Here is a 12,561-nt window from a genome sequence, read left to right on the forward strand (position 1 = left end):
TGCGGGGACATCAGGTGGAGACATGGAGAAGGGCAGGTCTGGGGAGATGACAGAACACATGGCCAGGGAGAAGTGGGGCTGGTTATTATTTATTTTTTTCAGGCAAAAGGCAAAACGCATGCAACGCTTCAAAATTGCATGTGCTCTGCAGTCCTAGAAATTTTTGAAATTGCATTTTATAGTTGGTACTTTCCAGGGTTGAGCTATCCTGGTTAGTGTTGAATTGCGGTCAAGCAAGACACTTATAATTTATAAACTTCAAAATAAAGTCACCAAAATCCCTAACCAAATTTGCACTTTAAGATATTCAATTGGATGTATTTTGGAGATGTAATTTAGCATTCAAAAAAACATTGGTCTTCAATTATTTATTTCCTTGTTCAGTCTGAAATTTGGCAGCAAAACCAGACTGTGTCCAGTGTTTTTTTCTTCTCTGTACTGCACTGCACTGTCCAGGCTGTTCACAAAAGAGAAACTCTTATTTTGTGTGCCTAGTTTCCCTTTGCTGAGTTATCATAGGTGGCATTGTGTATCATTCCTGCTACTGATGAAAGGTCCATGTTTAGTTATATTTACAAACTCTTTTAGTGGATATACTTTGGTCTAGTGTTCTTAGGTAGACTCAAGAGGCACTTGTTTATTCTGTTGTGTTGATTCTTTGTTGTCTCCAGTAGTTTAGATGCATTTGTCCAATACTTTTTCAAAATTTGTAAAATTATACATTATATATATATAAAAAAATTGTTAGAATTTTTCAGTCAGTTGAAATAAGTCCTGAAAAGACCAATTTTGGGTTGTTTTGTGTCTGTAAAGGCCTACTATAAAAAGCACTTAGCATTTTTAATTTTGGTACTTTTACTTTTGATATTTAAGTACATTTCAACACCAGTTACTTTAGAAACTTAAGTACATTTAATATGAGCAACTCTAAGACTTTTACTCAAGTCATTTTCTGACGGGTGACTTTTACCGGAGTCACTTTCAAGTAAGATATCTGTACTTTTACTCAAGTATGGCTTTCAAGTACTTTATTCACCACTGGTTATTACCCCTGACAGACAAGAGTTGTCATTTTGCTTTCTTTGAAAATATAGGCTGAATATATTTTATTTAGATATAATACAACACTTCTTTCCCAATGGCTCCAGCTCCGACCCTCAACATGTTAATAGGTATAGATACTGGATGGAGATGTATACAAATTGACTTCATATTTTTAAAATGCATTTGTTTCCCCAACAGTTTGTGTCAGTGTATGAAAAGAGAAAACTCATAAGCCAGCATCACGATGAACTACAGCTTTATTTCAAAGTTGGATTAAGTCAGACCATCAAACAGCCAGATTACAGACTTCGAACACAACTGTATCACATCATATGGTCTATACAAAAATTAAAAAAGAAGAAAGTGAGGGGGGGGGATTAACACCTCGAGTTCTTCCCTCCACAGCCGCCATTTCCCAGAGGCCACTGGAGCCATAAAACCCTGGTTTTTAAGCATCGGACTAATGTAAGCAGTGGCTCTCAGGAGGCAGACAGGAGAACAGAGGGGGGGGGGGGGAGCTCGAAGCTCCGACTCCAGGTAAACGGGTCAAGAGCAAGAAATGTGATTTTGAGATGTGACAACAGGGAAAGTATGAACACAGGCCTAAGTGCCAACCAGCCACTTCCATCCCTGCTACAGTGTTCACATGGATTGAGTGTATATGCAGAATGGAGGCAGACGTTCTCGAGAGGAAGGAGTATATAAGAAATACCAGGCACTGCCATTTATCTTGCTATAAGAATCTCCATCTCTCAACAACGTCTGCTTCCGCTGCGCAAAATTCACCGTACATTCCTTTGGGGGGAGAAACAGATTTAAACAAGGAGCCACGATATGGTTGTTTCCGTTTTTGCAAACTAATAACAGTCTGTTCTACTGCCTTAAATGCAGCATTTTTGGGGTTTGTTGCATCTGGTTTGGTGTTTTGACGGGAAACCAGTGCAGGAAAGGCACTTCAAAGTGTGGATATTCCTTCGATTTCCTGATGGCTCCGTTGCAAGCCCTAAAAAAAACAAGATGAAAAAGCTCAACGGCTGGCGGACTCCATTTAGAGATCTGAGTCCTCAAAATGACGAAAGGGGAATCTGGAATTTAAAAGATAAACTGTCAGATCAGCAGAAACAACACAGGTCATTTATGTGATAATGGGCTGATTCAGTTTCGGGAGCAACTTACAAAGACTGTGTGGCTTCTAGCCCTCGATGGAGACCTCTGCACCACTGTGTCCATTCATCGCTGGCTCCACTGACATCTCCTGAACAACAGAGGACATCAGATCGGGTGAGATCACAAGCATTGTGAACACAAGTGAATTAATTAGGTCTCATTCTACTCCACGAGAATGTTTAAAGCTCTGTCATTTGTCTTTAATTGAATTTCTTTACCATTGTTGACTCCACAGCGAGCTGCATCTGACACGGCATGTCACACGTCTCTGACTTCAGCTCCTCCAGACATTTCTGCTCAACCAGGGCATCCTGTGGAAGACACGTGGAAGAGAACGGTGGTGTGGGTTTTAATAGCTATAGTATGTATATTATCAAAGTTATAGTATGTATATAAATGGATAAGCCAGTCACCAAGAGAGTAACTTACGATGATCATTTCCAATGCAGGGGCAGCAGCAAGCTCAGGGGCAGCAGCGAGTTCAGGCTCAACTTCAAGAGCAGCAACAGGCTCGGGCTCAGCAACAGGCTCAGGCTTGAGTTCAACCTCAACCTCGGGTGTAAGCTCAGGCTCAACGGGAGTCACATCCATAGGCTCTGCCAGGGCACAGGGAGCCTCAACCGTGGCCACAATTTCCTGAACACAGCAGAGATAGCAGGTTAGAAAGTACAGAGAAATTTATCATACAATTGATCATTTTGTGGCAGAGGACACCGATTTATGTTGAACCATAAAAAGCTGAGTCTTACCTGTTCGGCCTCTGTTGGTGCGGGTGGAGCAGCAACTGACTCAAGCTGGAGAACGAAGACGCAGTTTAGCAAAACTGTTCATTTACGACAGATACAATTTGAAATAGATAAATAGCAACAACAATGGCTGTTGCCTATATTTTGTATTATTCTCCATTGTAACCGTTTTGTTTCTCATCTTATGTCTTTAATAACATTTTATTTATTTTGAAATTTCACTTTTTAACTCATTTTATACATTTACAAATTCTTGACATGTTTGTTCATGCCAAGAATTTGTGGTGTAACTTTTTAATCTTAAAAGTTCAATTCCATAAAAACATTTGTTGCGGCCTGCCACCTGGTGGACACATGACTCATGTACCGTTTCAGTGGACAATCTGGATTACAGATGCAATTGAAATGTGATTCAACACGTGTTGCTCATCAATAAGCCGAGTGCTAAACGTCAGTGTGGCGTCTCACCTCCTCGGCGATGGCGACCTCCACTTCGACGGCAGAGTTTGTGACAACAAAGTCATCAACAAAGGCGTCAGCAGGTGCCTGAGGGAACCAGAGAGGAAAATGTTCAACGCAATAAGCACACAGTACAAAGTCAAAGCGTAAATGTCTGATTATGAGAAGTTATGCATCGGATCTGAAATCTTTACCTCGACGACTTCAGCTACAGTTTCTTCCACCAGAGCCTCGGGCATGGCAGCTGGAACCTGGAGAGACAACAGGCTCGGTCAGGACGTCACTTTGCATAACACATGTTGAGTTAGTGTTGCTACTCATTTCAAAGTTACTTTAGAAACTTAAGTAAAATGTGTACAAATGAACTGCATAAAGATTTTCTTACTGGGGGAAGATTTAAAAATACTCACCACTGGGATTTCCATCGATACAGGAACATCCTGATGTAAACAAGACAAATAGAAGGTCATAATGTGCCTTTTGTGTTTGCGATTAAATGGTGAAAATGAATTTATGACATTGCATGCTCAATAACTAATGAAATGTATAAAACACATGCTGCACACTAACAAATTAAATGTAAAAAAACACATTAAACTTTTATCACTCTGCATTCTCCGAAAGACAGAAACTCAAGAGATAAGAGGGAAGAGGAGGATTGTTTTATCAGCGTTGCACCTCTACGATTGAAACGGGCTCAGCGAGTTCTACAGGTGCCTCTTCTTCAGCCAACACTTCTACTTCAGCTTCGTCCTCCTCAGCTGCAGGACTGACGACAGCCTCAGTCATCTGTTCTGGCGTCTCTGTGATTTCCTCCACGGCTTCAGTTTGTGCTTCTACCACCAGCTCCACCGGAGCTTCCACTACGGCCTCTAACGAGGGGGTTTCTTCTGTGACAGCAACTTCAACTGAGACTTCCTCTGCCACGGGCGCAGCCTCTGTTTCAGTCTCGCAGACATCATGCGTCTGCACGAGCGAATCCAACACAGCACACATTAAATAACCATGCAACGTGCAACACCCTGGACAGACAAGATGACCAAACTACTGTGATGTGGAGCCATGCATACGTTAAAAAGCTCAGTCTTACCTCAACGGTTTCTGTGGTTACGACTGTGGCTTCAACTGACTGCAGCTGCGGAACCAGAAATGAAAAAAAATTGTTAAAACGATAAAATAAATAAGTCACCTTAAAGTAATGTTAAATTTTAGCTTTTACATCAATTGCAGCACTTCTATCACATCAAATCCATTATTAACGATGTTTGATCAGTAATGAACATGATATTTTAGAGAACAGGCCCAGAGGCAAAGTGTGGTTGTTTGTTTTGAAGCTAAAGTCATAGAAACTTTTACACTTTTCCAATGAAAGATTTCTTTCTCTCTCCTCCAGTTCCCGCTGCCGTAATCTCATAAAACACAAGGAAACTGTGACTGAGTTTTGTTTTAACCTCTGTCGTCACTTCCTCAGCGAGTTGGTCTGACACACGAGCAAAACCCCCACAGACACTGACGTGCGTTCCCAGTAAAGTAGAGCTTTTTTGCAATGACTGAATGCAGTCTACTGTGCTCCTTCATTAAAAGAAACTAGACTAGTAATTTTCTGCTTTATTTATCTAGGGAAAGTTTAAGAGTTGTTAATTTTTTAGATTTTCCAGAACTGGAAATGTATCTTCAAACCTACAGCAGTTGCCTTTAGACTGACGATGGGTGGTGTTCTACATAGAGCTGATTTAAATAGGCCCATCAGGTTGCTGCTGTAAAACCCTGTTCACTTAACACAGGAGTCACTGGAGCGGTGTCATGAGGAGTTATCATCACTCACACCTGTTATGTGCCTCTGGCGTGGAGATACTGCCTGAACAAGTTTGTGTTGTAATACTGCAGGAGTTTGTTTCCGTGCATGAATATTGGACATGCAGCTTTTCACTTGTTAACGGACTCGATGAACTATGGGGTGTCTACAAGAAACATTGCTGCTGTGAGTGTGCGTCTTACCTCAGCTTCTGCTGGAGCTGCCTCTGGAGCCTCAGCTGTGGGTGTAACCTGTGATGAGAGAGAAAGTTTGTTCATGAGTCAGCAAAACAATCATAAACTTGTGTATATAATCTAATAAAACAGATTAGCTGGCAACAAAACACCAACTGGGATACATTAGGCATTTACAGGTAATTAAATATATATGGTGCTGCCGTGATCCTGTTTTGACTTTTTTTTCTTCAAAGGAGGGGGAGGGGCGCAAACAGCTGTCCTAAAAATGTGCCCGGAGCAAAACGACCTTTTAAAGAAAATTTTGTCAGAAACTGCAGAGAGAATCGACTGAGACTCGGCAGGATCACCGTGTCCTGCACAGGAAACGCTTTCCAGAACGAGTGTTTTCAGACTATAAATTTCATCAGGCAGCGAATGCACCAGCTCCCTTAAGTGTGATTTGCATGCGTGAGAGAGGGGGGGGGCAGGCACATTATATACCCTACAGGAATGTGACAGCCAAATGCACAATGGGAAGCGGTTACACCCTCGTCTCACTCCCTTATGCAATGACCAAAACCTAAATATTTACCTAATTAAATCTCCTTTTCCAAAAACACTTTAAAATAAATTCAGGAGTGTGACTTCATATTTATTAATATGTAAATATAATATAGAAGTATTTTCAACACTGAAAAACTGCTCTTAATAAAAGAAGTCACTCTTTTCACATGTTGAAGCCTTTGCCATTGATTTGCTGGAACCAGGCAGTAACCCACATGGCCACTAGGGGCCTTTACTGTGCAGCCAGGCGTGTTGACTGAGCCACAGCAGCAATCACAGGGAGCAGCGCATAAATACTGTAAATCTCCACCGTCTGACAGTAAATTATTCAGCCTGCGTTTCTACCAGCGCTTCTTCAATGTAGGACAAGTCCAGAACACGCAGGAGGCTTCAGCACGTGAACACTCACTGGATCAAATATATAAAACAGTAGTAGGAGTGTAAAGTAGTAGAAGAGTGTAAAGTCTCACAAGACTTTAAACATCTCTTGTTCTACTGTGGGTGAGGAGCCAGTTTCTGTGGAACTTAAAACAAACTTTTTGAACAAAAGCCAAGTAAGCAAACAAGTGTGCACGTGTGGTTGAGCAGGCTGAAAGTATATATAGCCTTGGGACGTATAGGGGAGTGAGCAGAGGGAGGCCTATAGACTCTTGACACACGTGTGGCCACATACAGTAGACACACCCCCCCCCCACAGCCTGCCCCAGAACACTCTGTACCAAACTGATCTGAACACACATCCTGCTCTGCACAAACCACTCAGATACACATTGAGCTCAAGCCGAGGCTGATCTGGGAACAGCTCAGCTTTACGCAACCCGACACAGTGAACCTACAGTTAACACATGGAACTTTATGTTCCAACTGAGTCTGGCACAGACGGCAACACATACAGATTCTCACTCTGGCCTTTTCTTAGAATATCTGACGACCAGAGAGGACTTTCGGGGGGGGGGGGGTGACTGAAGTTGACACAGTAACATAACAAATGAATATATATACACGATAAGATACATTTATTAATCCCACACACTCGTGCAGATGAGGGAAATTTGTCCTGTGATTTAAACCCATCTGGTGAACACAGCAGGACACACAACAGCTTTGTTTTAAATTAATGTCTTCATCTTTAATTCAGTTTTTCCCACTTAATAATTTGTGATAAAATAAGCAAACCAATCATGTGCTAACGTGCACCTTCACTGTTGGTGAACTGGATGCACCCTCCACTAGAAATCTGTCAGACTTTAAAAAGGTTCTAACAGCTGTCTGTGAACTCCTCACATATGCCTGGGTCTGAACTAGACATTTCTACTGAACCCCCCCCCCCAACATAGAAATCAATAGTCCCGTCTCCTCCCTCTACTCGGAGCAACGAGGAGGACACGTATATGAAATTGTACACGTGCTGATAGTCAATGATAGACAATGAGCCAATGGGGTGCCATAGGATAGACTGAGAGGAGGAGGGTGATGGAAGAAGGGGGGTAGGAGGGGGGAATGGGGAGACAAGTGGTGGGAGGGAAGGAACAAATGGCGAGAGGAAGAGCAAATTTACAGGAGAAAGCCACGAGGAACCAGGAGGGGGGGTGGCAAGCTGGTACAAAATGTTCAGCCGGAGCCGGAGCCGCGCCCACCACCCTTTAAGGCCAGAGAAACAGAACATGACTCGGGATTGAGCGGTGGGTTCACACTCACCTGACTCTCCGTGGTGACATCCAGCAGTGGATGGGCCACCGGCTTCTGGCCCATGAGCCAGCTGAACACAAGACCCATCCTGGCCTACAACTACTCAGTGGCCACAAGTGCAAACTGGCTAAATATCAAAGTCAAGTCAAATTCTGAGAAACTTCAGAAAAGCAGAACTAGTACTAAAAAGAAAAATCTGCAACTAATTTTGTTTAATCTGCACGGACTAATTGTCAGTGTCTGAATGTGGCCCCCCGACTGCAGGCTGTGCAGGAGCAGATCGAAAGCAAGGCGAGAAGGGAGAGAGAGGGGAGATTGGAGGTATGGTGGACGGAGGAAGGAGGGAGAGGAGGGAGGTTGAGACCAAGGCGCGGAGGGGGTGGATACTGGCTCGACAAGTACACAATGCTGTGCAGCCACCTCCTATAGAAGCGTCTTTAGTGTTCCTTTGTGGAACAGTGGTTAAAGAATGACAGACCAAGGCTAGAGGCTGCAGACCAAACCCCCTAAAGGACGTGTGTGATCAGGACAGGACGACCTGAGCAGGACCGGGGGGACAAGCCTTGGAAAAGGCCACTGATAACACCCCCACTTCTTTAACACTATAGACATAGGGGCCGCCATGCAGCGCGTGTGTGTCTCTGCACACAGACGTACATGCATGTGCACCGTGTGTGAGCGTCAGTCTCCAGGCTGAAACAGAACATTCTGTTCCCTCACACACGAGCATGATGAAACAGAGACCATCGTTTCACAGCTAATGACAGTGTTTAGCTTTGGGGGGTGACGAACAATCTTGAGCAAAGCTAATAACGGGATACAGATCTACAGCCGATCAGGACCGTGTGAGAAACTCAAATCAACAAACAGCCTCTTGAAATAGCAGCAGAGGACAAACGGCACATTTTTCTTCCAACTGTCATAAAAATTCTCAAGATCTCATTAAGAACAAGCAGCTCCTTTCAGCAGAAAGGTGATAATGTAACACGGCTGCTGGAGAAAGCTCCGAGCGCTCGCTCTCCTACTCTCCACCTCTCCGCTAAATGGAACATGTTGTTCCCTCGGCCCCTCCCCCTCCCCCACAGCACAACCATTTCACCAAATGGCATCGAAAAAAAACTCCAAACCACTCACACAAACCAAAACTCAACAAATATATATAGGATTATATACAAACTGCACAAAGAAAGTGTCTCTCTATAGCAAACTATAAGCAAATTGGAACCAAGTGATTTTCACTTCTCCCACATGTGATCGACATGCATGTAAAATGGTGACTGCATGCATGTCAGCATGGTACACGCTGAACCCAACACAGCTCACTGTACCAAGAAGAAACCAGTTTGGGCGAGTTGTTATTCATAAAACTGGTTCTTCAATATGGCTCCAGTGATTTGGGAAAGTTCGACCAAATCGATGAATCTGAAATTTGTTTTCCGACGATGGATAAACAAACATTTCTTCATTTCTAATCTCCAAGTGTAAAAAGACAGGTTCTTACCTCAGTTACTGGTTCTGTTTCAGGAATGATGGGTTCAGCTTCACAAACAACCTCGGCTACGACTTCGGACTCAGCTGCGAGAGCCTCGGCCACTGGCGCTTCCTCGACGACCGGCGCTTCCTCGACGACCGGCGCCGCCACTTCAACCGCGACCTCTGGAGTCTGTTCCAACACCACGACCTCGGGCTCTGGTGTCGCTACTCGGACGGGCTCTGCGACGGGTTCTTGCACGACTGGTACTTCTTTGGGGATCTCCACGACAGGTGCAGGGATGGGAACGGCCACTGGAACTGGTGTCGGCGCTTTGGCCGCTGGCTTTGGCTTTGCAGCAGGGGGCGCTCCGACTGCGATCCCTGGGCCGGCCTTGACCGGTGGCTGGCCTGCATGCTGCTCCTCGAGGGATCTCCTCAGGGCTTGCTGCAAAGAGAAGAAGACACACAAAGAGGATAAGTAAATGAAAGTGGAATCTATTTTTAGGAGACAAATTGATGTTTTTTTACAACTGAACCTTTTAAAGTTTGAACGCGGAGAGTGCGATCTTTCTATGAGAGTCCTTTTGAGGGAACTTAGTATGTCATGAACAAACATAGCTGAGTTTCTGTGTGTAAACCTGGCTCATAACGTGAAATGCATAGAGAGCGTGGGGTTTAAACGCTCCTGAGGGCCTGAGCGTGTTCTACTGCTCATGTTGTGTTCAGGCTCACTCCCATCAGCAGGAATCCCCGGCATGCCACCCAGCCCGGTCACTGTCCACAAAACAAAACAAACCCCTCTGGCTTCAATGGAGGTTTCGGGAGCGCGGGCCTTTGGTGGGTGGGGCTGCGTGTTTCTGGGAGTGGGCACAGCAAAGCTCGTTTGATAATGGGGCTAATTAGTTGAATCGGAGCCATCCTGACAGGTGTGGTGAAGCGGGAGGGGAAACCGCCCGAGTCAGCACCACTGATGTGTGCCACAGACACTGGGCCTAATCACATCATAATCGGGATCTAATCAGGTTACAATCACTGCCTGAAAATGCTTTTGTTTGGCCGCCACAGCGCTGGAGCAGTACTGTAAAGCCAATGGAGCAGCAGGCCACAGTCAAAACAACCCCCCCCCCCCCCACCCACCTTTGCTTTCACTCTCTCTTCGCCCACAAACAGCTCGCTGTGCCCAAATCCAAATATTACATCACACGTTTAAACCTCAGTAAATCCAAAAGGGAGTGAGGCTGAACCATGGAGACATAAACACTATCAGAGTGAGAGTGTGTGTCTTAAAGTGTCCCTCAGCTCAGGGGGGGGGGGGGGGGTGCAGTGCAGATAGCACCACAGTGAGAGTGGCTTCACAGGGGCCACTGTTATCTCTGAGTGTCTCCTGCAGACAGGGACACTCGAGGAGCCGGAGCAGGACGACAGCTCCGACCGGACTCAACCTGAGGGAAGAAGACATTCCTCCAGTCCACTCACACGACCAAATACAGCTGTGTGTGTTTCTGAGAGTCAGTCCAGCCAGAGGCGTGGGGGGGAGGGGGGAAGGGCCGAATGCATTCAACAACTCCATGCTGGGAAGTCTCAGGAGCGCTGGGCCTGGAGGTAGACTGTAAGAGGGGGGGCGGGGGGCTATTTATTTCAAAGCTGAAATTAGTCAAAAGGGTTTGAAACAATGACTTATTCTGGTTGGAAAGTGTTTTTTTGGGGGGGGGTGGGGATGGAGGGGGAGCCTTTGCCCTCTGGCAAAAAGGGCTTCTGTGTTAACTTTTCACTTTCCCCCTCCCCCACTCCCACTCCCACTCCTCCTCCTGGGCACTGAATGTTCAGAAGTAAAATATTTCTGGGTTACCTAAGAGAGAAGTGACGTGGAGTCAGATTTCATAAACATATCTCACCGACGCTGCTGGTTCTCGGCAAATTGAGAAATTAATTAATAGCAGTAAACCATATTCTGCAAGTGTGTGGATGAGACTTGGGCCTAATGTCTGCAAAATAAAGTTTGTTGAGAGAGAAAAAAAAGTTCTAAAGTGTCCCTTTAACCGATTAATGACGATAAACCGAATTTAAAACCTTAAATCTCGATTCCCCGTTTTTTTCTTTTTTTTTATTCTAACAAAGCGCACCGGGAGAGCACATGGCGCACGTCAGAAAAACTGGACTGAGGAGTCTGCTTTTGTCTCTTGGAGATCAAATATTAAAAGCAGAAGGAAAAGTCGTGCAACGGGAACATAATCAATAGTTCAGATGTTGTGTTTTTGGATGCACACATCGTCTAATCTGGCGAGGTTTTTCCGCACGCAGCGTGGAGGGGGGGGGGTGGAGGCCCTCGCAGCAGAGAGCGTCAGTAAACGTGTGCAGTCGAGTGAAGAATCACTCCAATTGAATAATTCAGAGACTTTGCATCAAAAACAAAAACCGTCGTGTTGGTTATTCGTCACCTTTCTGTTCACATTTGGTTTTTACGCATCGATGCAAAGCAGGTGTTTGTTTGCAAAACAGAAAAATTAGCCTCCAAAGACACAAGATGTCGAAACGTGTTTGTGGATCAAAACGTTTGTTTGTGTTGCAAAAACCAAACCAGGTGCAAAAGCGGAATCACTAATTGCATTTTTTTTTTTTTTTACGCACAACCAATCCTGGATGGATTCAGGTTCGAGGGAAAGTTTCTTTTTGATCTCGGGAGGAAAAAAAAAACCTGCTTGAAGACGCGTGGACTCACAACACACACACACGGACGGACACACACACGGTCAGAGGCCATTTTCCCAAAGTGCACGATCCCAACTTGGTTCTATTGTCTCTGATATTACGAGGAGGTCCGGCTGGAATTGAATGATCTCGGTGAGGATAACGAGCCTCCCACTTACCACCCTCCTCATGCGGCGCTTGTTCTTCTTCCTCTTGCTGGGCATGTTGGATGAGAGCTGGTGGGAACAACAAAGGAGAAGAAGAAGAACCGGAGAGAGAGAGAAACACACACAGGCAGAGGGACCGAGGGAACACGGGGGATCCTTATAAAGCCCCTGGTCCTCCCGACACCTTTAGCCAATAACCTATGAGAGAGCAGGGATGGAAGATTGGAGAGAGGGGGGGGGGGCGGAGGGGGGCGTGGACGCGCAGGCAGAGACCCAGAGACGGAGAGAGAGAGGACACGCCCACCAGGACACGTGCACGTGCGCGACCACTCAGCGGGAGGGCTGCATTAGGTTTGTATGTGAAGCGGCTGCAGGTCAGGAGGCTGGTGTCATGCAACCATGGAGCGCCACACCCCCCCAGTCTCCCTCTCTCTCTCTCTCTCTCTCTCTCTCTCTCTCTCTCTCTCTCTCTCTCTCTCTCTCTCTCTCTCTCTCTCTCTCTCTCTCTCTCTCTCTCTCTCTCTGATTATTAAAAAACAGTTTCGAGCACATGGCGACAAATCCAGTCTCTGTCTGTCCACTGTGTACAAACA

The 12,561-nt window shown here is 45.3% G+C and overlaps 1 protein-coding gene across 1 annotated transcript; it reads right to left on the reverse strand.

The window, feature by feature from the left end:
* Positions 1 to 1,283: 1,283 nt before the first annotated feature.
* si:dkey-164f24.2 (uncharacterized protein LOC566607 homolog) lies at positions 1,284 to 12,134 on the reverse strand. The gene is made up of 13 exons (XM_061071422.1): positions 11,981 to 12,134; positions 9,142 to 9,558; positions 5,415 to 5,462; positions 4,507 to 4,551; positions 4,095 to 4,382; positions 3,827 to 3,856; positions 3,611 to 3,667; positions 3,426 to 3,503; positions 2,961 to 3,005; positions 2,641 to 2,847; positions 2,430 to 2,522; positions 2,221 to 2,299; positions 1,284 to 2,129 (listed from the first exon to the last, which is right to left on the reverse strand). Exons 1-12 carry the CDS (start codon positions 12,023 to 12,025, stop codon positions 2,237 to 2,239), a joined length of 1,416 nt encoding a protein of 471 aa, XP_060927405.1. The 5' UTR covers positions 12,026 to 12,134; the 3' UTR covers positions 1,284 to 2,129; positions 2,221 to 2,236.
* Positions 12,135 to 12,561: the final 427 nt, after the last annotated feature.

Source organism: Limanda limanda, chromosome 5, assembly GCF_963576545.1.
Source record: "Limanda limanda chromosome 5, fLimLim1.1, whole genome shotgun sequence".
NCBI classification, from domain to species: domain Eukaryota; kingdom Metazoa; phylum Chordata; class Actinopteri; order Pleuronectiformes; family Pleuronectidae; genus Limanda; species Limanda limanda.